This window comes from Ipomoea triloba, chromosome 13 (genome assembly GCF_003576645.1).
Source record: "Ipomoea triloba cultivar NCNSP0323 chromosome 13, ASM357664v1".
Classification (NCBI taxonomy): domain Eukaryota; kingdom Viridiplantae; phylum Streptophyta; class Magnoliopsida; order Solanales; family Convolvulaceae; genus Ipomoea; species Ipomoea triloba.
The window spans coordinates 19,757,641-19,783,330 of NC_044928.1; the positions used below are offsets into that span (position 1 = coordinate 19,757,641).

Here is a 25,690-nt window from a genome sequence, read left to right on the forward strand (position 1 = left end):
ATATATATATATATATATATATATATATATATATATATATATATATATATATATATATATATATATATATATATATATCGATTTCTCAATAACTCATTATCTGTTTTGAGCATACAATATATCGATCTCTTCGTCTCACTACGAAGAACTCAATCCACTTTGACCTCATCAAAATTGATAGTGGGCACATATGTTTTTACTATAAAATAATTACTTAAAATACTATTTTATGCTATTTTTTCTAACAAACATGATAATATGTATAGTAAGGTATAAAATTACCCAACTAAAAGCCACCTAAATACATATAAAATCATCGCACAAGATTTATACTTGGAAGGCTACCTACAATAGTCAGCTAAAATTTCATTCATCCCATCACTATTTGTCTATTTGTGCCGTTCCTCTTGCCGGGTGGGTTCACATTTTGGCGGGAAAAAGAAGAGCAGAAGGCGGGAGGGGAGAATGAGCTCGTCGGCGGCGGTGGAGACGGAGGGCTTTCCCTATCTTGTCTGCCGGCTGGACAACGTTCAAGGCATTGTTGACGCCCTCACCTCCGTCCGTTGGAAGCGCTACCAGGTCCGTGGTTTGATCTCAACGACTCATAAATTCGCTACTCCAATGGCTCGAATTCAATCAATTTCCTTCATCTTCTTCGCGATTAGGACGCCGTCGTCGAGTTGTCGGAGCACGGCATAGTGTTGATCGTCGAGGAAACCCGGTGCCTTCAGGGGAAAGTTTATTTGCAACGCGAGGTGTGTTGTATTCAGACTATATCAAAATTAACTCATCAATTATTTAGATTTTTTTTTCTCCCTTAGCATTTAATTTAAACATTTGATATCTGTTTGTGCAGTTGTTTACTCAGTATGAATTCCGTGCTGAAGGGAGGCCGAGATTCGGAGTAGGCTTAGGGCTTTTTGTTGATTGTCTCAATACATTTTCAGTTCCAGGAAAATCTACCATTGAACTTCGGTATCCCGGGCCTGACATGGAGCTTCTTGTCAAGTGAGCTTTTATCTCCTATTCTCCAATTTCTTAAAAACACATGTCCCCTAAAGATTTTTTTTTTTTTAGCTAATTTTATAGCTCTAGGAATTTTATAAATACATTAGCTGCAACTTTATCTTATTCCTCCTCAGTTAACTAGGCTTTATAATAGTTTTGATTTTGAGATGAAAATGCTACACCTGATAGGCTGGGAGATATTCAGATGCAACTAAGTGTAGTATTGGAAATAGAAGAATTTGAGGGCCAAAATAAAGCTGGAAAAAAACTTTGAAAATGCCTTATTTATAGATTTTTCAAAATCTGGATATGGATACCCTAAGTAATTATTAACTCGGGTAAATGGAATAAATCTAGAATTATTATTTGTGCTGAATAAAGTTCTGACACCTATGGACATGGTACTTTTGTAAACTGAGATCAGGTAGCTTCTGATAAGTAGGATTATCATCTGAAGGAACTTAAATTAACATGTTGCAAATACCTAAGTACTGTCAAAATTGGGTGTATTTCATGCTTGTCATTTGTAATACTTGTAAATGAATATAGTTTTCTTCTTTTAACATGCTATATGGGTTTATCTTCTGTTCTTTGACCTGCATTTATATTTAAATAACAAATGTGTGCAAGACTCCTACCATATCAGACAGTGTCGATGAAAGAGTACTCCATGCGGTCATGTGTGGCTCTATAGTAGTCCAAGTAATACTTGCAGGCACATTTTCTATGATGCAGTTATACTTTCTTTTTGGTTGGGGTGGAGATTCATCAAGTCCCTAGAAGAACATTAATTTCTTTGATAACTTGGAAACTTTTGGGTACCTTCATCCATCTTTAAAATACTTGTAACACATTTTCTTTTATCTGTTTCTTTTTTGGGGGGGATATGGTTAGATCTGTTGATTCATCTGAAGCCTGCATTTATGCTGAGATCAGAACAAGGATTCCTGAGACAACGCCATGGGACTACAACTTTGAACCTGCAGGAAGTACTCCTCTCAGTTTTACTGTCAAGGTAAATTTTCCTTCCTCAATTAGCAATTATGTGGATTAGAAAGACACACGAAACACAGTAAATTCTGACTGCTATGTCATTTAGATACTGAAAATATTGTATTGAAAACAGAAAATGCAACTTTTCTTACAAGTGGAAATCAATAATAACATTTGTATGTATCTTGTAAATGTTGGATAGTGTGAATGCATTGGGGAGGAAGAGAGGGTGGGAGGGGGGGGGGGGGGTTAAGTTAATCAATGTATTACTAAAGCATTTACTTGGTCTTTATTTTAAGTCATTTTGGTTGGGAGGATTATTATATAACATCTATATAGCATTTTGTACAATCATATCGCCAGAGTTTCTTGGGTTTTAACTTGGTGAAGTATCTTGAATAAAATTTACACTGACCTGTAAAATTCTTATTTAAACTCCCTCTTTTGGATAGCTAATGTATATAACTAGATGTAAAATCCATTCTCTTCACTAGCCAAAAAAGAATTGCATACAATGTGACCTACATAGATTGGATTTAATATCTGTTTCAGATGACAATTTTGCATATGGATGTGAAACTTCTCCTAGATATAAGATCCAAAGTATGTGAAACATTCAAATTATGCACAGCCTGGTTCCTGTCTATGTGAGAATAAGAAAGGAAATGCTTTTGCCATCTAATTGTGTCTTAGATTGTATGGCCATTAGGCATTAGCGTTGTTGAGTTGTCAATTTATTGATGAAAATAACATATTTCAACCTAAGAAAGGCACTCAGCTAAACAATTTGTGTAACAAAATACACCAGCAAATCCCAAGGGCAAATAGAGTGAACCAATCTGATATATAGTTTACTCACTTTACTGTTGTACTAACCGACAACTCAGCTAATTGATATTTTAGCCTTCTAGTTTCTTGATCTCAGCTTTGAAGTCTTTCTTTACAAGATGTTGTGCTTAGTTTTAGTTTCTTGATCTCAGCTTTGAAGTCTTTCTTTACAAGATGTTGTGCTTAGTTTTAGTTTCTTGATCTCAGCTTTGAAGTCTTTCTTTACAAGATGTTGTGCTTAGTTTTAGTTTCTTGATCTCAGCTTTGAAGTCTTTCTTTACAAGATGTTGTGCTTAGTTTTAGTGGTATTTTAGACTCTTGAGTGATAATATGCTCACTGTTTCGAGATTGTAGTTGCATTTTAAAAAAATGGAGAAATTATTGCAATTGCTTGAGAAATTAAGTCAGTTGTATATATTTTGTTTATTCTTGAAGTTATTTCCACACCAATGCTTTCAATTGACAGTCTGCAGCACTAAAAGAAGCTATAGATGATCTTGAATGGCCTGGCTCAAGCATTCAGCTAACCCTTCAACCAGCCCCTCCCTCTGTTACCTTCAGGAGTGAAGGCCATGGCGACTTACAGGTAACTTATCGCAGGGTCTCTCAGAAACAGAAAAATCCCTTTGGTTTCATCAATTTATAGTGTACTCAACTATATCCGCTTTGCAGATAGACTTCATGCACCACATGAACACCGATACTCTTTTTGCATTTCATTGTGATCACCGTATCTCGCACAGGTTCCTATACATACCTTTGGCAAATTATTTCAAAAGTGAAGTTCTGTAGATTAGGTTATTAATCTTGACCTGATGTTAACAGGTACAAGTACAAATTCCTCCAGGCAACAACTTCAAACATACCTAGCAGTGTCATGAAAGATAATCGGGGAAGCAAGTTTACTATTGGCAATGGTGGAATGCTAAAAGTGCAGCATCTTGTTTCAGTTGCAAGACCAGCAAGCTCACATTCCCACACTGATTCTGCTGCCCATCATCAACCCAGCCGTATTGCTTATATCGAGTTCTTTGTCAAGCCAGAGGTAGATGAACCCGATGCATAGGAGGATGATTTGTAGTCAGAAGGCAGAGTGCATGGGTTTATATCTTCTCTACCTAACTTCCATACTTTGTTATTTTCTCTCTTCTTTTTATATATTTAAAAGTTCAGGAATCTGAATTCTAAATGGGTTTACATCTTCTCTACCTACCTAACATATCTAAATCTAATCTAATCTAAAAACATAATAAGTCTCAATTCAGGTTATACCCTTGGTTTATGTCCGTTTTTTCCGTTAATTTTTATTGTACATTATGCTATAAAAGTTGTATTACATAATTTTTTGAACAGAAATATCCCTACCGTTATAACTTCTGTTATCTTTTCACATTATAATTACCATGCACATGCATACACAATATTTTTTCTAACATTCTTCAATGGTAAGTTTGAATTCATTTATATTTTAATCAAATATTACCATAGTTATATTTAATAATTTATCATTTCTATAATTCTTACTTCAATAATATATATATATATATATATATATATATATATATATATATATATATATATATATATATATATATATAAACATAAATACACACACACTATTATTTAAAAATATTAATATTATAAATGAGCAGCAACATAATGCATTTGCAGTTGAATTGAGATAAGATTTTTGGATATCAATCTGTGAAAGTTGTTGAATTGAGATAGTTGAAATCAAGTATTATGTATATCCATATATGAATATGAATTTATAAGGGATATATTTCTAATTAGAAGAAGACTATATTTTTTTCTCAAAAAAAAAAAAGAAAAAAGAAAAAAAAGACTATATTTAAACAAATTTTATTCATTTTCAAAGACAAAAATATTATAATACAATGTTGAATAACCTTAAAATTACAGTGAAATATATTCATCACAATGAATTTGAATTTCTTGTATTAATTTCAAATACATACACAACAAAAATTTTACTTGAATATCTATGAAACTTCGACAACTAAAAAAAATGCATTATATCTATTTCAAAATGATTTACTAATTGGGTTTAAATATTGGGCACAAGTCTTCGCGCAAAGCGCGTAGAAAAAACTAGATAATTATAAATACTAGGGGCTAACCCTGTGAACCCCGGGCCCTTTTTTTTGGGGCCGGTTCAAGGCTGGTTAGGTCGAAGCTCAAAGATAAAATGATGTTCAAATTCAATTGCTACATATCAGATCGAATAGCCTCCTTCTCTTGGGACAATTTATTGTACTCATATTTCAACATAAACTAAGAGACAATTTATATTTTTGAAATAACGGATGATTTATATATTAACCAAACTGTATATGAAATTAATAATAACGCCAGGACATTTATGATGAATTGATAGGCTGCTTGTATCCTTAGGCCTTCCTTATTAGTTCAAGCTTTTTCTCCAGATTTTTGTGGGTCCAACATCCACCTCATCATCTATTATCCTACTCAACCACAAAAACTATTCTTCCCATTAGTTTTAAGCTTTTTCTTAATTTTGTATGGGCCCACCATTTTAACACTATATTTTATTTATTTATTATCATTATAAAATTATAATTACAATTATTATATGTAAATCAAACATATTAAAATTAAAACAATTTTTTAAAATATAAATATTAAAACAAATTTATAATTATAAATATTTACTTTTTTAAAAAAAATAATTTTACCACAGCTAAAGTTTTAATAACCAAAAAAAGAGAGAGAGAGAGAGAGAGAAAAGAAGCTGCAGCTGGCCTACCGTAGGCCAGCTGAAGAAGAAAACAAAAAATAAAAAAGCAAATGAACAACTGACAAAATCCTGACATATAAGGGGGTGTTGCAGGAGAAAGAATTCTCCAAAAAACAACACCCCCATTTGTGTAAAACAAGAAGGGGTAGTTTTTTTTTTATTTTTTTTATTAAAACCTGTGCCAAAACATGTTAATGGAGAGGGCCTTACAATAAAAATGTTGCAGAGATAGATATTATGATAAAATAAGGATTATTTCCAGTTTCAGTCCCTCAACAAGTTGACCTTTGTGGTTATCGACTACAAAATCAATCACAATGACTTTAAAAACTTATCATTTTTAGTCTGTCCAGCAAGAACAAAATTAATTAGTGCTAGATTTTTGGTAGTCAATTATGACTAAAAAATCTAGCAATCTGTCATGTCTTAAAAACTCAATTACCAAATTTGATTGATTTTGAAGTCTGATGACCAAAAGCACAAACCACATAAAAGATTATGAATTAAAATTGGAATGAAGTCCATAAATAAAACTAGAGAAAGTAATAGGCAAGTGCAAAAGATAATATGGAGTCACACTTTCTTCTTCAGAGCTTTCATTATTTGGCAATTCAACCTTGAAAGTTATATATATACAAATTTCATTTTTTGTGTTTACACCTATAATTGGGGGTTGGGTGGTGGTGTGAGGGGAGAAATGACTATATCACTATAATTTAAGGGTGAAGAGTATCATTTAATTTCGTATTTAATTCACGTGTGACGATCAAGCGTAAATAAAATTTATAGTAACGAATATTTTTTTTTTTTGCATACCGCCTTCTATAGTACCAACTACCCCAAGAAAACTATTCCATACCAGCTTTCAATACAAATAATAAGAAATGTCTGGTGTTCAATTGCAAAGAAGAAGTGGTAGTCATAATATAATTTGTTTATGCCAACTTGCCAAACAATTTACTATCAGAATTTGTTTACTCTCCTAGCTTGGGACTTTATACTTTTCTTTTATATACTTTATGTCACTTTTAATTAGTTAGTTGTAGCAACCACCTTTTGAGCAGCAAAATAGTCATTGAGACAACAAAATTCAACATTATTATTATTGAATTGAACACTGGATAATGCATATCTTCTGCAGATTTCTAAATATATGAGGGAAGTTTAATTATGTTCTAAAACATTTCAATATGTTGTAAAAAAAAAATATACTGAATTGAACAGTGGATTGTTACAACTTAGCCATGGTGTCATTCAGAAATGATCATGACCTTTCTCATAAACTTGGAATGAACTCTTTAAATACAAGTAGAAACTAATTGGCATTTGGAGTTTAAGTACAAGTGTTTCATAGGTATATACATACCTTGGCTTTCATAACTTCATATTAAGCCCAAAATTAACAAAAGTAGACCAACAATCATGGTAATGAGTGTCAAAACCCGTAGTAGGGTGTAAACGTCTCCAACCAAACACCACCTTAATTCTTCAGAGTTTTCATTATTTGGCAATTCAACCTTGAAAGTTAATTGAAAATGAGTAAAGAAAGAAAGTACATGGAATTAAAAAGCAGAAAATTAATATTTTGAAATAATGAAGAATAATTATAGAGAAACCTTAGATTCCAACACATTCTTCTTCGGAACTTTCATCACATTCTTCTTCAAAGCTTTCATTATATGGTAATTCAACCTTGAAAAGTAATAGAAAAGGAGCTAGTAAAAAAAGAAATTTAATAAATATAATGGAATTAGAAGGCAGAAACCTAATATTTTGAAATAATGAAAATGAATTAGAGAGAAACCTTAGAGCTTCCCACACATTCTTCTTTAGAGCTTTCCACACTTTCTTCTTAGAGCTTTCCACACTTTCTTCTTCAAAGCTTTTATTATTTGGCAATTCAACCTTGAAAAGTAATAGAAAATGAGTACAAAAATAAATAAATAATTAAATTAATACATGGAATTATGCGGCAGAAAACCAATATTTTGAAATGAAGAACAAGAATTAGAGAGAAACCTTAATTCCAACTTTACAAACACGAAGTGGACAATCTGTCTTTCCTAGAAACAATAACTTGTTTGCAGAAGAAATCTGCTTTGCAGAAGTCACAAGAGAAGAATAACAACATTCTAACACAATTAACTCCAGCGTTCCAATTTTTGCAAACTTCAGTGGAACTTGTTTCAATTCCCAACAATATCTTAAGACTAGGCGCTCCAAAATTGGGAAATTATTAGAACTTGCATTCCAATGTTTGAGATCTGAACGTGAAATAAGAAGTGTCTTTAATTCCCGAAAGCCCGGCTCCGATGGTTCCCACTTTGAACCGCAGCAGGCGAAATCTTTAAGTTTAAGCACCTCAAGGTGCGGCAACTTGCCAATTGTGTCCATATCCTTCCATGAAAGATAAGTATACCGAAGTGTCAGCTTCTTAAGGTTTGGTGGAAAATCTGTTGGTAGATAAAAGCGCTCAACTCTTCCTACTTCAAACTTCAACGTCTCAAGTAGATTTAAATACACAAGGCTCCCTAGATAGCTAGGCGCCAGTTGGCCTTCAATGTAAATCCCAAGTTCCTTTAGATTTGGAACCATTCTGAAGTTTGGTTTTTTGTCGGAGCTAGCAACTTTCAACCAATAAAGAGTTTGCAAATTTTTTTTGACTAAGGAAGGGAGATATTGTGAACATCTCTGGTCAACATGCAAATGCCTCAATTGTCGCAAACCCAAAATATCACATGGAAGTTGCAAAGGATATTTTTTGATCCACGAAGTAACTAGGAGAGTTTGCAAATTTTTAAGCTTTAAAAATTGAAGCTTGTAAAGAGAACCAATTGTACTTAAAGCCAAGTATCTCAAATGAACCAAGTCTGTTATTTCACTAGGCATGCCTCGCGAGCATTTAACTAATGATAAATCCAATACTCTTAGCAATTCCAAACATGGGTATACCAACCTGCATTTTGAATGGTATACATCTTTACCAAAGCAGACCAACCTGCATTTTGAATGGTATACATCTTTACCAAAGCAGAGAACAGAATGGATTTCATCAGGACCGCAATTCCAATAACTCGCTCGAGTGATTGGTTCATCAGGACCGCAATTCCAATAACTCGCTCGAGTGATTGGCCAATGACTTGTTTGACAGCTTAACCAATGACTAGACTTTGGAGCATGGTTGTCATTGATAATGCACAATGTATTCCCATCAATTGCTTTTCTCACACAAACCTCGTGCACTCGATCATGAATGTTACATGATTTAACTTTGCCGTCAATACTTAGCTCATTAATTTGAACAAGACTTCTATTAATGAGATCATGCAAGTAACTCTCTCCCACTACTTTTTCCAAACTCTTATGTGGCTTTATAAATCCCTCTGCAACCCATAAGTTGATTAATTTCTTAATAGGAATGTCACTGTCTTCGGGAAACACACCAAAATACTGAAAGCAATCCTTCAAATGATTAGGTAAATACTTGAAGCTTAATGAAACTATTTTTGAAATTCTTTTGTTATTATCATATCTATCAACTCTATCCAAAGTTCGGGCAACATCTCTCCATATTTGTGGGGACCCTTTTGCTATCGCCAAAATTCCAGAAATTAAAACAACTTCTAAGGGTAGTCCACCACAACGCCAAACAATGTGTTTCCCAATTTTCTCATATTCACTGGGAACATATCGGCTTTGCCTAAACACTTTCCTTGAAAATAATTCCCAACGATCCAACAAAGTTTGATACTTCACTTGGTAGGGATTTGTACTTAAGTATTCAGACACCTCTTTTGACCGAGTAGTTACTAAGATTCGGCTTCCATTAAAATTCTCCGGAAAATATCCTTGGATGGCATCCCATGCAGCAGTGGTCCATATGTCATCTAAGAAAATTAAATACTTCTGGTCCATCAAACTTATGCTTAATTGCTCAGCTATCTGAGCCTCATCTATGTTGTAGATTTCACTAGTGATTGGTGAAATACAACGTAATAGACCAATGAGTATCTCTTTGAGGTTATGAACTTTAGACACAACTACGGATGCTCGAATGTGAAAGCTAGCATTAGTAGTTGGATGTCCATAGACTCTTTTGGCTAATGTAGTTTTTCCAATGCCCCCTTCCCCAACGAGTGCCATAACTTGTAGTTTCAGCACATATTTCCGAAATTTGTCAATGTTACTATTCTTCAAAATGGTTAAAACTGGTCCCCCGAAGTATGAATAGCAGAGCCGGTTAACTATCCTCTCTATATCACTGTCCAATCCTACAATCACTTCATTCTCAGTCTTTAAAGCATTTCGGTAGGTATCCCAAATTGTGATGTTCTGTTCCTCAGCCTCTAAAGCAGCAGCTCTTCTTTCTTCCTTCAGGATCCGGTCTTTAACAAACTCAATATCTCTTACTATACTTTTCAAGAGATTATGAGTATCTTCAGCTTTCGTTGGCCAGTAATCTCCCACATATATTAGTCTCGGTTTAGATTTTATTTTATACTTTTCATATATTCGAGCAACTTCAATTTCGACATACTTATACAGACTCGAATCCCCGGTGTCCCAATTTTTTTTTTCCGTCTTACTTCTCATAAAGACTTGCAGAAAATGGAGATTGTAAGACAGCAACTCAATCGTTTCAAGCAGTGGTACCATCATTGATCTTCCACCATACAATGTTGAAAGTATTTTGGGCGTCATAATGTCTTGCTTGGCAGCCTCTACTACTTGGATTAGAGTGGTTACAGCATCAAAAGCCATTGAACTTCTCTAGAGGCCCTGTTTGATAAATGGCTGTTAGCTGATTGGGTTGGCTGTTTGGGTTAGAAAGTATGATTTGTTGACAATATTAGCTGATTGTATAAAGTTGTTTGATAGATTAGCTGATAGCTGTTTGGTATAATTTCTTTTCTCAAAAAGCTAATTGAAAAGACTGCTTTGAGTAGCCTTTTGAATTTTAGTATTTTGGAGTTACAAAAAGCTTATTAGCCAAACAACTAATAGTGGTCAAATAAGCCAAAATTGGCTGATAGGCTGATTATTTACCAAACAGGGCCAAAGTGTTTCTGGAACTCATATCAGACTTAACAGTTATTAGTCTCAATTACGTACTTTACTGACCAAGAAATTAAATGGAATGATTATAACACTAAAATTAAAAAGTATTCTTTTAATAGGAACACTTAATAACCACCACTAAAGTTTAAAGTAAATATTAAATAAATATTAGCGATTTTAGAAAAAAAACTGTTAAATTCGACACACTATTTAGTCACGGTTGAATAACTGTCGGGAAACATACTTCTGACGGTTTTTAACGGCCGCTAAATGCCATATTTGGTGTAGTGGGATGGCCTGGTGCATGCAATGCAAGATGGGATAAAATCTAATCTGCTAGCTGATGAATTAATTATTATAGTACCCTCAGCAAAACCATTGCATCTTCCAGTTTCTAAACTTCATGTGATTCAACAAAAAATGGAATCATTACAAGTTTTAAATTTGTTTTTCAATTGTTTGTTCGCTGTGGGTCTATTATATTTAAATTTTAAAGACATATATATATATATATATATATATATATATATATATATATATATATATATTTTGCATATAGAATCTGCTATATATTAATTGTTTGTATGAATTTTTTTTAAATCTATTATATTATATTACAAATGAAAATAAAATTATTTTTACTGCTCTACCAATATATATAATCTCACTGATCTGCCAAACAGAGCCCAAGTCTTCGTGAGTATTTTCACCCACACACACATACATACATACCCACTCCCCCGTAAGAACAATGACTACATGAAAAGTTGAGAACCAATATGATGCATTAAAAAAGACATATCTATGGAAGTGATTAATTAAGGAAATTTAAAACACGCGTGTGCATATGGAGCGTTATCCAGTGTGCATATTAAACATTTGTTTTGTGTGCATATCCTATGTTACACACAACATATGCTTAATATGCACACATGTGTAATATGCACACATCATAACGCTCTATATGCAAACGCTTGTTTTTAATTCCACCAATTAATCTCATCTACAAATCTGTCTTTTTAAATGCACCAGATTGGTTCTTATGTTCTTACGGGAGAGTGGTGAACATCACCCCCTCTATGCAAACTCTCAATTAGATAATGAAAATGAGATAAATATATATAATGACTCTATTTGGTAACATAGTTAGCTTATCACATAATTTTGGCTTATTTTATGACTATTAGTGGTTTGACTTGGTTAAACTTACTAATGCAATTAGCTAATGCTATCAACTAGTCAAACTTACTAATGCAATCAATTAAGAAGTAACACTAACAACTATTTACCAAATGCATATGCATGATCTCTGTCACCATTTCCAACTTACCAATTATTTGTTTACTTCAATAAATATTTAATTGAGAAAATGATAATTTTGGACCTTAAAGTTTAAAGTAAATATTAAATAAATATTAGCGGCGATTTTAGAAAATCACCACTAAATTTGACACACTATATATATTGTAGATTTTTTTTGACTAAGTGAGGGAGATACTGTGAACATCCCTTGTCAACACGTAAATGCCTCAATTGTCACAAACCCAAAATATCACATCACAGTTGCAAAGGGTATTTTTCAATCCACGAAGTAACTATGAGTTTACAAAATTTTAAGCTTGAAAAATCAAAGGTTGAAAAATTTCACACACACAATTAATTAAAAATGTAGGTCAAAATTAATGAACTTTATATTGAATAAACATGTATTAAAAAGCAAAGGAATTGAGAGGTAAAACATAATGGTGAGTGAGTTATGCTAAACTGTATCAAAGTAAAAAAGGAATTCTTCAATTAAGTGAAGCAGGAGAAAGTATGAAACATACCTTGAACGAAGAAGCTAAGCTCAGGTCGAGATGGAGTTTGTGAATTGGGTATTTGGGTTTGGGTAATATCAGATGAGAGATTGAAGGTCTGAGTTGTTGAAATTATAAAGTGTTTCTGAAACTCAGATCAGAGCATTTGTTGAGGAAGAAATGAAATGAGTATAGCAGGCTAGCACAATGATGAGAGATGTGATAAGATCTGAATTATTGATGAGATTTACCTTTTCCTTTAATTATTATTATTATTAAGACTAATGGGAATCATTCATGTACTTTTCTTAATTTCTTTTAATTATTTAAGAGTAGTGGAGTACAGACTAATGGAAATCATTCATGTGCTTTTCATTTCATTATTATTATTAGTATTATTATTATTAAGACTAATGGGAATCATTAATGTACTTTCCTTAATTTCTTTTAATTATTAAGAGCAGTGGAGTACAGACTAATTAATAATGGGAATCATTCATGTACTTTTTTATTAATTATTTTGGGTGAAGAATAAAACTCGTAACCACTACTTGAAAATATGTATTATGTAAACTCTACACCCGTAGGAAAAGTAAATCTTAGTAGGAAGACCCGGGACAGGCTCGACCGAGAAGATGTTGACAATAATTAAACTAGTGATCTTTAAATATTAGAGTGATGTTTCACCAACTCGATCACCTCTTTTGAATCTTTTTTTCTTTTTAATTGTTAGTGATCCTAACAATTGAGTACTACCGTATGCTCGAGGGCATACTCCATTACTTATTGCATCCGAGTTTTGTCTGAGTGAATGGGATTTTTTTTATGTTTCCTAAAAAATATAGAATTAACAATTTAACAGATTGTATTTGATATGTAACAAGAATACATGAGGAATGGGATTTAAATTCCACGAAAGATATAGACGCTTTAAGAGAAAATGATCAAAAGATTTAAATTCTTCAACACTTGGGGTATGCTTATCAACTTCATCAACATTAGCCAGTGCATGAACTCATGAAAAGCAACAAAGAACTGATTCAACAATGATGATCTTATTAACTTCACCCAGGAACCTACAATCTGAAAGATAAAGTGAAGTTCATCAAATTCAATTGCAACACATCAGAAAACCTCCTTAATTCTCTTTGGACAAAATTACAATAAATGATGCATATATCAACTATTGGATTCCCGTTTTAGTCCCTCAACAAGACGACTACTGGATTTTCCACTTTTATGGTAATCAACCTCAAAAATCGATTACATTTAATACCTAACGACTTTGAAAACTTGCCACTTTTAGCCCAGCAAGAACAAAATTTAATGCCTAACTATAGGATTAAAGTGGCAAGTTGTAAAAACTCAGGTACCAAATTTTGATTGATTTTGAAGTTGATGATTTCAAGTACAAATGAAATAGTTGATGAGTTAAAGTTGGAATGAACTCTTTAAATAAAAATACAAAGTAATATGCAGTTTAACCACAAGTTTCATACCTTGGCTTTATATGTTTATAATAAGCCCAAAATTTAAAAATTCCTCAGTCACTTTCTTCTTAGAGCTTACAACACTTTCCTCTTCAATTCTTTGAATGCATTCAGTGATTTCGACATCTTCTTCTTCTTCAGATATTTCATCACTCTCTTCCAAGCTTTCAACCTTTCTTGATGAGAGCTTCCAACACTTAATTCTTTAGAGCTTCCCAATTCTTCTTTAGAGATTTGCACACTTTCTTCTTCAAAGCTTTCTACAATTTCTTTTTCAGAGCTTTCATTATTTGGCAATTCAACCCTGAAAAGTAATTGAAAATGAGTACAAAAATAAATAAATTAATTAATTAATAGTTTGAAATAATGAACTAGAATTACAGAGAAACCTTAGTTCCAACTTCACGAACATGAAGTGGACAAACCAACAGTGAACTTATTCAGCACTGAGGACCTTATAAACTTCAGCTAGGTACCTACTAGCTGAAAGATGTGAAGTTTGAATTCAATTCCAACAGATCAGAAAACCTCCGTAATTCTCTTTGGAAAAAATACCAATAAATAGTGCATATTTCAACTATTGGGTTCCTGTTTTAGTCCCTTACTAGACGACTAAAAATCAGTCACCTTTAATACCTAATGACTTTGAAAACTTGTCACTTTTAGTCCAGCGAGAACAAAATTTAGTGCCAGATTTAGTACCTGACTATAGGAGTAAAGTGGAAAGTTTTGATTGATTTTGAATTGATGATTAGAAGTGCAAATGTAATAGTTGATGAATTAAAGTTGGAATGAAATCTTTAAACAAAACTAGAAAGTAGTTGGCAATCGCAAAAGATAATATGGAGTTTTAAGTATAAGTTACATAGATATATGCGTACCTTGGCTTTCATAAGTTCATATTAAGCCCAAAATTAACAAATTCCCCAGTTCCTTTCTTCTAAGAGCCTACAACACTTTCCTCTTCAATTCTTTGAATGCATTCAGAGATTTCGACACCTTCTTCTACAGATATTTCCTGACACTCTTCCGAGCTTTTAACCTTACTTGATCAGAGCTTCCAACACTTAATTCTTTAGAGTTTCCAAAACTTAATTCTTTAGAGCTTTTCACACTTTCTTCTTCAAAGCTTTCCACACTTTCTTCTTCAAAGCTTTCCACACTTTCTTTAGAGATTTTCACACTTTCTTCTTCATATCTATCCACACTTTCTTCTTCAGAGTTTTCTACAATTTCTTCTTCATAGCTTTCATTATTTGGCAATTCAACCTTGAAAATGAGTACCAAAAATAAACAATTAAATTAATACATGGAATTAGAAGGCATTAAACTGATATTTTGAAATAATGAATAAGAATTAGAGAGAAACCTTAGATCTAACTTCACGAACATAAAGTGGACAATCTGTCGTTCCCTCAAACAATAACTTCTTTGTAGAAGAAATTTGCATTGCAGAAGTCACAAGAGAAGAATAACAACATTCTAACACAATCAACTTCAGTGTTCCAATATTTGCAAAATTAATTGGAATTTGTTTCAATTCCCAACAATATCTTAAGACAAGGAGCTCTAGAATGGAAAATTATTGGAACTAACATTCCAATGTTTGAGATTTGAACGTGAAATAAGAAGTGCCTTTAATTCCCGAAAGCCCTGCTTCGATGGTTTCCACATTGGACCACAAAAGGCAAAATCTTTTAGTTTAAGCACCTCAAGATGCGGCAACTCGCCAATTGTGTCCATCTCCTTCCATGGAAGATAAGTATAACAAAGTGTCAACTTCTTAAGTTTTGGTGGAAAACTTGTTGGAAGACTAAAGCCCTCCTTCCTACTTCAAACTCCAACTTCTCAAGTAGATGTAAATGCACAAGGCTCCCTAGATGGCTAGGCGCCAATTGGCCTTCAATGTAAATCCCAAGTTCCATTAGGTTTGGAACCATTTCGAAGTTTGGTTTTTCATTGGAGCTAGAAACTTTCAACCAATAAAGAGTTTGTAGATCTTTTCTGACTAAGCAAGGCAGATACTGTTAACATCTCTTGTCAACATGCAAATGCCTCAATTGTGGCAAACCCAAAGTATCACATGGCAATTGCAAATGACATTTTTCCATCCACGAAGTAACTATGAGAGTTAGCAAATTCTTAATCTTGAAAAATCGAAACTTGTAAAGAGAGCCAATGGTCCTTAAAGCCAAGTATCTCAAATGAACCAAATCAGTTATTTCACTAGGCATGCCTCGCGACCATTTAACAAATGATAAATCCAATACTCTTAGCAATTTCAAACATGGGTATACCAAGTTGTATTTGGAATGGTAGACATCTTTACCAAAGTAAAGCACGTAATGGATATTATCTAGTGTGCAATTCCCATAACTTGCTTGTGTGATTGGCCAATGACTTGTTTGACAACTTAACCAACGACTAGCTTTTGGAGCATCATTGTCATTGATGATGCACAATGTATTCCCCGTTATAGCTTCTCTCACACAAACCTCGTGCACTCGATCATGAACCTTACATGATTTAACTTTGCCGTCAATACTTAGCTCATTAATTTGAACTAGACTTCTATTAATGAGATCATGCAAGTAACTCTCTGCCACTTCCTCTAAACTCATATTTTGATGTGGCATTAAAAATCCCTCAGCAACCCATAAGTTGATTAAACTCTTAACAGGAATGGCATAGTCTTCAGGAACACACCAAAATAATGAAAGCAAGCATTCAAGTGACTAGGTAAGTAGTAGTAGCTCAATGAAAGTACTTTTGAAATTCTGTTGTTATAATCACATGTATCAACTCTATTCAAAGTTTCTGCAACATCTTCCCATATTTCTAAAGACTCTTTTGCTGTTGCCAAAATTCCAGCAATCAGAACAACTGCTAGAGGTAATCCACTGCAAACAAGAACAATGCGCTTCCCAATTAACTCATATTCCCTGGGAACGCATTGGCTTTGCCCAAACACTTTCCTCGAAACTATTTCCCAAAGATCCTCTAAAGTTTGATACGCCACACGGTAGGGATCTGTACTTAAGTATTCAGCCACCTCTGTGAACCTAGTAGTTAGTAAGATATCGCTTCCGTTAAAATTCTCTGGAATACATCCTTGGATAGCATCCCATGCAGCAGTGGTCCATATATCATCCAAAAAAATTAAATACTTCTGGCCCATCAAACTTCTGCATAATTGCTCAGCTATTTGAGCATCGTCTATGTCGTAAATTTCACTTGTTATTGATAAAATACAACGTAATAGACCAATGAGCATCTCTTTGAGGTTATGAACCTGAGACACAACTACCCATGCTCGAATTTGAAAGAAAGCATTAGTAATTGGATGTCCATAGACTCTTTTGGCTAATGTAGTTTTTCCTATGCCTCCTTCCCCGACGAGTGGGATAACTTGTAGTTTTTGCTCTGGATTGTGACAATATCCCCAACAAGTGGGATAATTTTCAACATATTTCCAGAACTGTTCAATCACTAGTACAGAAACGACTATCTGCGTTCGGAGTACTCCGGACGCATATGCCGGAGACGCAGCTGCCATCGACTATCTGCGTCCGGCAGTTCCGGACGCAGCTGATTTTTGTTTTTTTTTTTAATAAATGTCAACTACGTCCGGAACTGGGCAGTTCCGGATGCAGTTGAATTTTTTTTTTAAATTTTTAATATGCTATTTATTTGCTGTGCACCCCCAACAATTTTCTGTAGCATTTACAATATAATTCCTGTCCAGTTCTCAACACATACACATCAAAACATACCAATTTCAACATCTATCTATCCAACAAGTTCAACATCAAACCACACCACATACATCAAAACCATACACCAAACATCAAACCACACTTATCCAACACTTCAACACTTCAAAGCTACTTCAAAGTTTTCAAAACTTCAACAATAAATAAATCAACTTCAACACTAGCTACTCCAAATCTAAATATTTCTCACCAATTCAAAGTAAAACTAAGTTACCAAAATACTCAACGCATACCAAATAAAACATAATAAGTAAACATATAATGTTAATAGTAAACACATAATTTTAACACATACCAAATACTTAACACATACATAATTACGATATTATAAAACATAAGTCATTACATCATTACAACACTTTACTTACACAAAATGTCATAAGCATTCTTTACAAAAGTATTTAGCCCAAATTTCACGAATTTCATTGATTTGATTCTCCGTGTAGGACTTTGACCCCGCAAATGCCTACAAAAATTTAGAAATTATCAAATTATTAGTTTTAACATTAATAAAATATAATTTAAAATTCTTTAGTTTTATTAAATTTTACTTACCGATGCTAAATCTTCATACTAATAGTATTGAGTGCATATCTCAAACATATATCGCAAGACATAATATCCGCACTCCACACTACCGGGTTGTGTAGGACACTACAAATTATAAATTTTGATGTATATATATTAGAAAGTTAAACAATAAAACATTACTAATAACATTATAAAATATATAAAACAATTTTGATATATACCTTAATTTCCCTCCATTTTAACAAATTTTTAGCTCTTTGTCCTTTCAAATTTGTTGCCGACCGAAATGCCCTATAATATACTCTCATAAGGTGAATTCAAAAGAATAATAATAGTTAATAATAATAAATAAATAAATATTATTAGGAGTTACTTACACACTCAATGGGGCCTTAATCTGTAGATCGCGGTTACATGGCAGTGGGTCTAATACATAGACCACATATGATTTCAAGCAAATGACCAAAAGCAACCAATGACTTCTACATTATTTAAAAACAAAATGTTAACGCAATTCACAAATAAGTCAATTAATTTATATAAATAACAAAGAATATAAATTTAGTTTTCTTACTCTTGATGGAATATGTCCAACACCTCCTCTACCTCCATCTCAACATAGTCCAAATTGGCTGGCAAGTGTCGTAGATATGAAACCATCTTCTTGGATTCATCTCCCAAGTGCTCCAACACATCTTCAGACACAATCGCGGGTTGTAACTCTATGGCATATTGATCATCACTTTTGAGCTTTTGGAATTTCCTACGTGCCAAAAAAATTTAAAAGCTTAACAACAATTAGAAGATATGAAATTGAACAAGATATTAAAGATATTCAATATTACTTGAAACTCGTTCACTGGATCAACAGACTGACAACTACTCCAAAGCGGTGTGCCTACCCTTAGCTTGGACTAGCTTGTGCATTCTTCATAAAAGATTGAAGCAGCTGAGATTGCATATCCTTAAACTTTTGCTCCATTTCTTCCATTGTTTCTCTTCTTATTTTGTGAGCCAATTTATCATACAGATTTTTCTCCATAGCCTCAAGATCAACCGCTGAAACACCCCCAGATGATTTCCCATGGCTAGGCATACCAAACACATCCCAAATCTTGCTATGCACTCCAACACCTCTCACATAGCCACCGTGCTCATTGGTGCCCAGAGCTGCTGATAATATATCATTTTGACGGGATGGTTGGAATGATCCTTGAGACATCTCTTCACCCTTCTCGATCTATTGCAACACAAGAAGATTGTTAACATTCTCATTAATAATCAGTGTTGCAAAAATCGTGCCTAGGCGCCGATTAATCGGCGCCTAGGCGCTAGGCGGCGCCCGGCCGCGTCGAGGAAGGCCGAAATCGGCCTCCTCCGCGGCCGGGCGCCTAGCCGGCCGACTAGGAGCCGCCTAGGCCGCCTAGCCCGCCTGGGCTGCCTAGGCCGCCTAGCCCGCCTGGGCTGCCTAGGCCGCCGGCCGACGAGTTTTTTTTTTTTTTAATTCAAAAAAATTATAAATTTGAAACATTTAAACTATTAATGTTATAATGTATTAACTAATACTCTAATAGTCTAATAATATGTAATAATTAATAAGTAATAACTTAATAAAATAATAAGTAATAACTAAATTAAACTAATAAGTAATGCACTAATAATTAATAAATAATGCGTAGTAACTAATAACTTAATAAGTATTAAATATTTAACTATTAAAGTGTAAGACTTACCATATTAAACACTTTATAATTATTAACACTTAAAATATTTTTTTAATTAAAAAAAAAAAAAAAAAAAAAAAAAAAAAAAAAACCTAATAATTATTATGGATATGGGATTATGAAATGTCGCGACAACTCAATTGCCTTTATAATTGCTCAATCTGGCCAGAATTAGGCATAAGAAATGCCTTGATTAATTGATAAATAAAATGAGCAATTAAGGAAGGCAAATAGCTCAGCTCGCTATTCTCTATATTATGTGTACACACCGTTGAATAGGTGTTGGTACAAAAGAGAATAATGATGTGATAAAAGGCGAGGCTTGGAGCTCATGGGTTTACACAGATACCCATAATTGATATACTCTTCCATATTCTCGTTATAAATGGATGTCAATAAGTTTCGCTGATTATATCATTGGCAGTGAATAATATGCAGTTAATGAATATCATGACCGCATAAGATGGGTCATTGGATAATATATGATGAATGTCATGACCGCATAAATATGGGTCATTGGACAGTATATTTGAAAATCCATAATGGATTTTAAGGTTATATATATGACGTGAAACACTGAGTATTTTTCCCTTCTGAAGAAGGAATATAATATATTATGTGACATTATGTACTCTTTAAAGAGTGGCGAATGAAGTTATTATCCTCGTGAAGAAGGGATAATATGTGCCATTTTGTGTTTAATAAAGAGTCACAAATGAACTTATTATCTTAGTCAATATTGATGGTATAAACATCAATGAAATATATAAAGAGCTTAATGATGTTAGCTCATGTCTAAAGATGGGATTTGAAAGAAAAGCATTATCTCGACTTGAAAGATCGAGTATTTCCTTGGAAAGGAATTTATACACTAGTTAGCCCATAAATGATTCTGGTTGGCTACTTAGACAAACCACTATATAATGGGCTACTTGGGTATTGGCTATTATTATTATATCCCATGATGCCAAGTCCCAAAAACTGGTTGTACTATAATTTACACCATTGTTCTATAAGTGGACAATAAGAATAATGTTGGGTATATTATGAAAATTGACTAGACATGATAATGTCAGTATTATACCCACGTGAGCTCTAAAAAGAGTCACGCAATTATTATGAAATATATTTTCTCCATTGATAGTTGAACCTGATTGTTCACAAAATCCCTCTATATTTTGAAGTTTAAAATAAGGGATTTGAAGAATGTTATCTTCAGGGGGAGCATAATGAATCACGAATATTATGCTCTGAAGTTTATGTTGGGGATATGGTTGTACTCTTTTTCCCTTAGCTAAGTTTTTTCCACTAAGGTTTTCTTAGCGTAAGGTTTTTAATGAGGCAACCAGTGTAATACATAATTAAACATACCCATGTACTCTTTTTCTCTCGGCTAGGTTTTTCCCACAGGGTTTTTCTAGCGAGGTTTTTAATGAGGCATGAGTATGATAAGATGATGGCCAATGGAGAACATTATTAATTAGTATGGCATCATCTAAAAAGTCTTCAGAAACAAGGAGGAGCACACGAACTTGATCTTACTCTTTTTCCCTTATTCAAAGTTTTTATTCCCACCGGGTTTTTCTTTGGTAAGGTTTTTAACGAGGCAATATAGTGTTCATCCTTTGGACATCCAAGGGGGAGTGTTATGAAACAAAAGAAATAGGTGGATGTCCAAGCTATGATTTGAACCTTGGACCTCTTGCTTAAAGATCAAAACTCAATCCACTTTGCTGCTGCTGCCTTTGATGATTGAAAAGAGAACATTTAATATCTAAATGTTTCCTGCAAGTCTTGAGCAACAGAATAATCAGCAAAACAACAAAATTAGGTGAAGCCAACAGGGATCAAATACGGGATTTTCGGACAAAGCTTATCCTTTTTTTAGGCTTCAGCTTATCCATCTAGACTGGCACAATTATGTGCCTATTACTGTATTTTTAATATTTGTTAATAAATTTCCGGGCACTATAAATACCCCATATCTCTTTGTAAAATCAATCCCAGAATCATCAATGAATGCTTCTTCCTCCTTCTCCATTTCAGTGTTCTTCATCTTTAGTTTCAGATTCTCAATTTCTTATTAATATCACAATTATAATTAATATTTCATAACAATATATATATATATATATATATATATATATATATATATTTAAAGTATTTGTATTACTTACAATTTTACTAAACACTTCCATTGTTTTTTCGTTGGGAATGTAATAACTTCCATCTTCGGATTTTTTAGATCTCGCTCGAACCCAATCCAAGCTACGATCATTTGCTCCTATTTTCGATGTAATAGAAGCGCAAGAAGATTGTGAAGACAATGGGTCAGACAGCATCCACTCAGACTGCTTTCCAATATAACCTCTGGACCCTAAGTAGTGGGGATGCTCATTTCGAGCTTGCAACTCCCTATACTTCTAACTTTTGGCCTAAAATACAATTTGGTTTTAAATAATAGCATGTTAATAGTAATAAAGCATTAAAACTAATAAAACGTGATTATTAAGTTTACCTGGAACTCCTCAGTTTGATGATTTTCTAGAAATATGTTCCATTTTTCTTCATCCAAGAAAGCATATAACCCAGTGGGAGAGTCATACTTATGATGCTTTTTGTTGATGAAGTCCCGCACCAACCGTGTCTTGAAATCTTTCCAACGCAACCCCGCAATCCTCAGAATATTTTTTTTTAGCTCTTCATCTGGGAGATTAAAATCTTTCTGTGAATTTAGAGACAACAAAAAAGCAAGCAATTAGATTTTTCATATATATATATATATATATATATATATATATATATATATATATATAAAAGTAATGATCGATATATCAATTAAATAAAGTTAATGCTTATTACCTTAAGAGCATGCCAAATTTGTTCTTTAACTTTCTGGGGGACGTGAGGCCAATCTGTGATATTAATATCCACATGATGACGAACCAAACTGCCCAGGTAGTTTGAGAAATGCTTTGCATTTGGGCCAGTAGGCTTACCGTTTACATCAAACTCAATCTCATAAAGCCCATCAACTGGCTTTTTCTTTCTCATTTTCGCACTAACTGTAGGTCCTCTTGTTCTAACAGGCTTTGTGGGCTGTGTGAGCTGTGTGGGCTCTGTAGGGTCGGCCATGGATATTTATATACCTGCACATTCATAAGATAACAAAATTATTAGAAATTATATTGTTATAAAAACATCTATATATATAAAACAAATAAGATTAGCATACATTTTAGAAATTATACTATAGGATGGTCAACCCACAATCCTTCTCCATGATCAGTACGCATGTAACTGGTATCAATGTTATCTTCACCTAAAGCCACAGATTGAATACCAATAGAAAATGGTGGGATTTCATCAAAGTGGTCATATTCTTCTTCATCCTCAACATCACCAACACCAACAATACTTCTTTTCCCTTGCAAGACAATTGACCACTTACTATCAATTGGATCAGAAACATAGAAGACTTGTTTATCTTGAGATGCAAGTATAAACGGTTCATCACGATATCCCAGTCGACCAAGATCAACTAAGGTAAAACTCATATCATCTACTCGGACACCCCGTCTGTTATCAACCCAAGAACATCGGAATAGAGGAATCTTAAACACCGTATAATCAAGTTCCCAAATTTCTTCAATGACTCCATAGTATGACAAAGCAGCATCTACCGGGTTAGTATCTTTAGCACTAGAATAGTCTCTTGATAGTGCTACTAATGTCACTCCACTGTTTTGCACCACACTTTTTTCATCTCGACATTTTGTGTAAAACGTATACCCATTAATATCATATCCTTCATAAGAGTCCACAAGAACACCAGGGCCCCATGCTAACCATCGAATGGTTTCACTGATATTATCGGACACTTGAGATAAATCTTGGAACACTGTATCTTTGAACCAGTTGATAAAAGTGTTATTGTGTTCATTTGTTATCCATCTTTCACCCTTAGAAGGATTTTGTTTCATCAGAATAGACATGTGTTGATCCAAGTATGGATGAACCTCAGAAAGGTGCTTTAGTACGAGATGATGAGCCTGATTTCGCATTTTTGAATTTGGTAGAATAGCTTTATACCCAATGGTACCTTTTCCTGTGAGTCTTCCTTCATGACGTGATTTAGAAACACCAATCGACTCAACATTAGACAAATAATCAGTACAAAAATCAATAACTTCTTCAGCGCCATAAGCTTCAATTATACTCCCTTCTGGCCGGTATCGATTTCTCACATATCCTTTCAAAATTCCCATGTATCTCTCAAATGGATACATATACCTTAAAAATATAGGACCACACATTTTAATTTCCCACACCAAGTGAACTGTTAAATGCACCATAACATCAAAAAATGATGGGGGGAAATACATTTCAAATTGGCATAAAGTTACTATCACATCAGCTTGCAACGAATCTAACACATCTGGATCAACAACTTTACTACTAATGGCATTGAAAAAGTAACAAAGCTTGGTAATTGTTTGTCTAACATGGTTTGGTAATATGCCTCTAATAGCAACAGGTAACATATGTTGCATTAACACATGGCAATCATGAGATTTCATACCAACCAATTTAAGGTCCTTCATTGAAAGAAGTTTTTTAATATTAGATGAATAGTCAGAAGGAACCTTAATACCATTCAGACAGCTACAAAAACTTGTTTTCTCCTTTTTAGACAAAGTATAACAAGCTGGAGGTAAGTATGCCCTCTTTCCCGAGTGTTGTGGTGCTAACTGATCCCTTATCCCCATTTCAACCATATCTTTTCTAGCTTTTATACCATCTTTCGTCTTACCTGGAATATTCAACAATGTCCCGATAATGCTATCACAAATATTTTTCTCTACATGCATTACATTAAGATAATGTCTAACAGATAAGTGCTCCCAATATGGTAAATCCCAGAATATAGACCTCTTTTTCCAAATACCCTTCTGACTTGTTTTTGAAGTTTTTCCAAACACAATATCAATGTTTTTGACTCTTTCATAAACGACATCCCCTGATAATGGTGAGCGAGCCACTCTAGTCTCAGATTTTCCATTGAAAACTTTTTTCTTCTTTCTATAAGGATGGTCAATGGGTAGAAAGGTTCGATAACTCATGAACACATTTTTCTTACTATTGTTTAGCCAAAGATCATCTGTTTCATCTTCACAAATAGGGCATGCCTTAGCCCCTTTAGTAGTGTATCCTGACAAGTTACCATATGCTGGGAAGTCATTGATTGTGCAGAACAGCATGGCTCGCAAGGTGAAGTTGGTTTGGCTATGAGCATCAAACACCGCCACACCTTCATTCCACAGTATCTTTAAATCTTCAATAAGCGGTGTCAAGTACACATCTATGTCGTTTCCTGGTTGTTTAGGCCCAAATATTAACAAAGATAACATGATGTATTTACGCTTCATGCATAACCAAGGAGGAAGATTGTAAACTGTTAAAAGAACCGGCCAAGTGCTATGGCGACTGCTCATGTTACCATGAGGATTCATTCCATCTGTGCATAGTCCAAGCCTAAGATTTCGGTTTTCGGAACCGAATTCAGGAAACTTCATATTAATGTTCTTCCATTGAGGAGAATCGACGGGATGTCTCAACTTTCCATCTTCTTTTCTACCAACAGCATGCCATTGCAAATTGTTTGCATCATTTGGATTTGCAAACAAACGCTTGAACCTTGGAATCACCG

The 25,690-nt window shown here is 33.8% G+C and overlaps 4 protein-coding genes and 1 long non-coding RNA gene across 7 annotated transcripts; 1 reads left to right on the plus strand and 4 right to left on the minus strand.

Moving 5' to 3' along the window:
* Positions 1–394: 394 nt before the first annotated feature.
* On the plus strand, positions 395–4,133 carry LOC116002892. Its single transcript, XM_031243077.1, has 7 exons — positions 395–579; positions 666–755; positions 857–1,008; positions 1,903–2,023; positions 3,296–3,415; positions 3,502–3,572; positions 3,655–4,133. The coding sequence occupies exons 1-7, from the start codon at positions 466–468 to the stop codon at positions 3,893–3,895; spliced, it is 909 nt and encodes a 302-aa protein (XP_031098937.1). The 5' UTR covers positions 395–465; the 3' UTR covers positions 3,896–4,133.
* A 2,643-nt stretch (positions 4,134–6,776) lies between these two features.
* Positions 6,777–12,678, minus strand: LOC116000898 (putative late blight resistance protein homolog R1A-3). 3 transcript variants are annotated; one of them, XM_031240764.1, is made up of 7 exons: positions 12,493–12,678; positions 8,740–10,387; positions 8,607–8,697; positions 7,628–8,564; positions 7,413–7,513; positions 7,225–7,300; positions 6,777–7,125 (listed from the first exon to the last, which is right to left on the minus strand). In XM_031240764.1, the coding sequence occupies exons 2-7, from the start codon at positions 10,367–10,369 to the stop codon at positions 6,991–6,993; spliced, it is 2,970 nt and encodes a 989-aa protein (XP_031096624.1). In that variant the 5' UTR covers positions 10,370–10,387; positions 12,493–12,678; the 3' UTR covers positions 6,777–6,990. The 3 variants fall into 3 exon arrangements, with proteins under 3 accessions (XP_031096624.1, XP_031096623.1, XP_031096625.1); XM_031240763.1 differs by having other exon boundaries at positions 8,607–8,681; positions 8,724–10,387; XM_031240765.1 differs by lacking the exon at positions 6,777–7,125 and having other exon boundaries at positions 7,247–7,323; positions 8,607–8,681; positions 8,724–10,387.
* Positions 12,679–15,979: 3,301 nt separating this feature from the next.
* LOC116001323 (putative late blight resistance protein homolog R1A-10) lies at positions 15,980–17,508 on the minus strand. The gene is made up of 2 exons (XM_031241208.1): positions 16,746–17,508; positions 15,980–16,644 (listed from the first exon to the last, which is right to left on the minus strand). The coding sequence occupies exons 1-2, from the start codon at positions 17,506–17,508 to the stop codon at positions 15,980–15,982; spliced, it is 1,428 nt and encodes a 475-aa protein (XP_031097068.1).
* Positions 17,509–18,125: 617 nt separating this feature from the next.
* On the minus strand, positions 18,126–18,654 carry LOC116001873. The gene is made up of 4 exons (XR_004094319.1): positions 18,634–18,654; positions 18,478–18,547; positions 18,281–18,379; positions 18,126–18,191 (listed from the first exon to the last, which is right to left on the minus strand). It is a non-coding gene; the product is annotated as an uncharacterized LOC116001873 (long non-coding RNA).
* A 4,571-nt stretch (positions 18,655–23,225) lies between these two features.
* On the minus strand, positions 23,226–25,556 carry LOC116001324. The gene has a single exon (XM_031241209.1). It carries the CDS (start codon positions 25,554–25,556, stop codon positions 23,226–23,228), a length of 2,331 nt encoding a protein of 776 aa, XP_031097069.1.
* Positions 25,557–25,690: the final 134 nt, after the last annotated feature.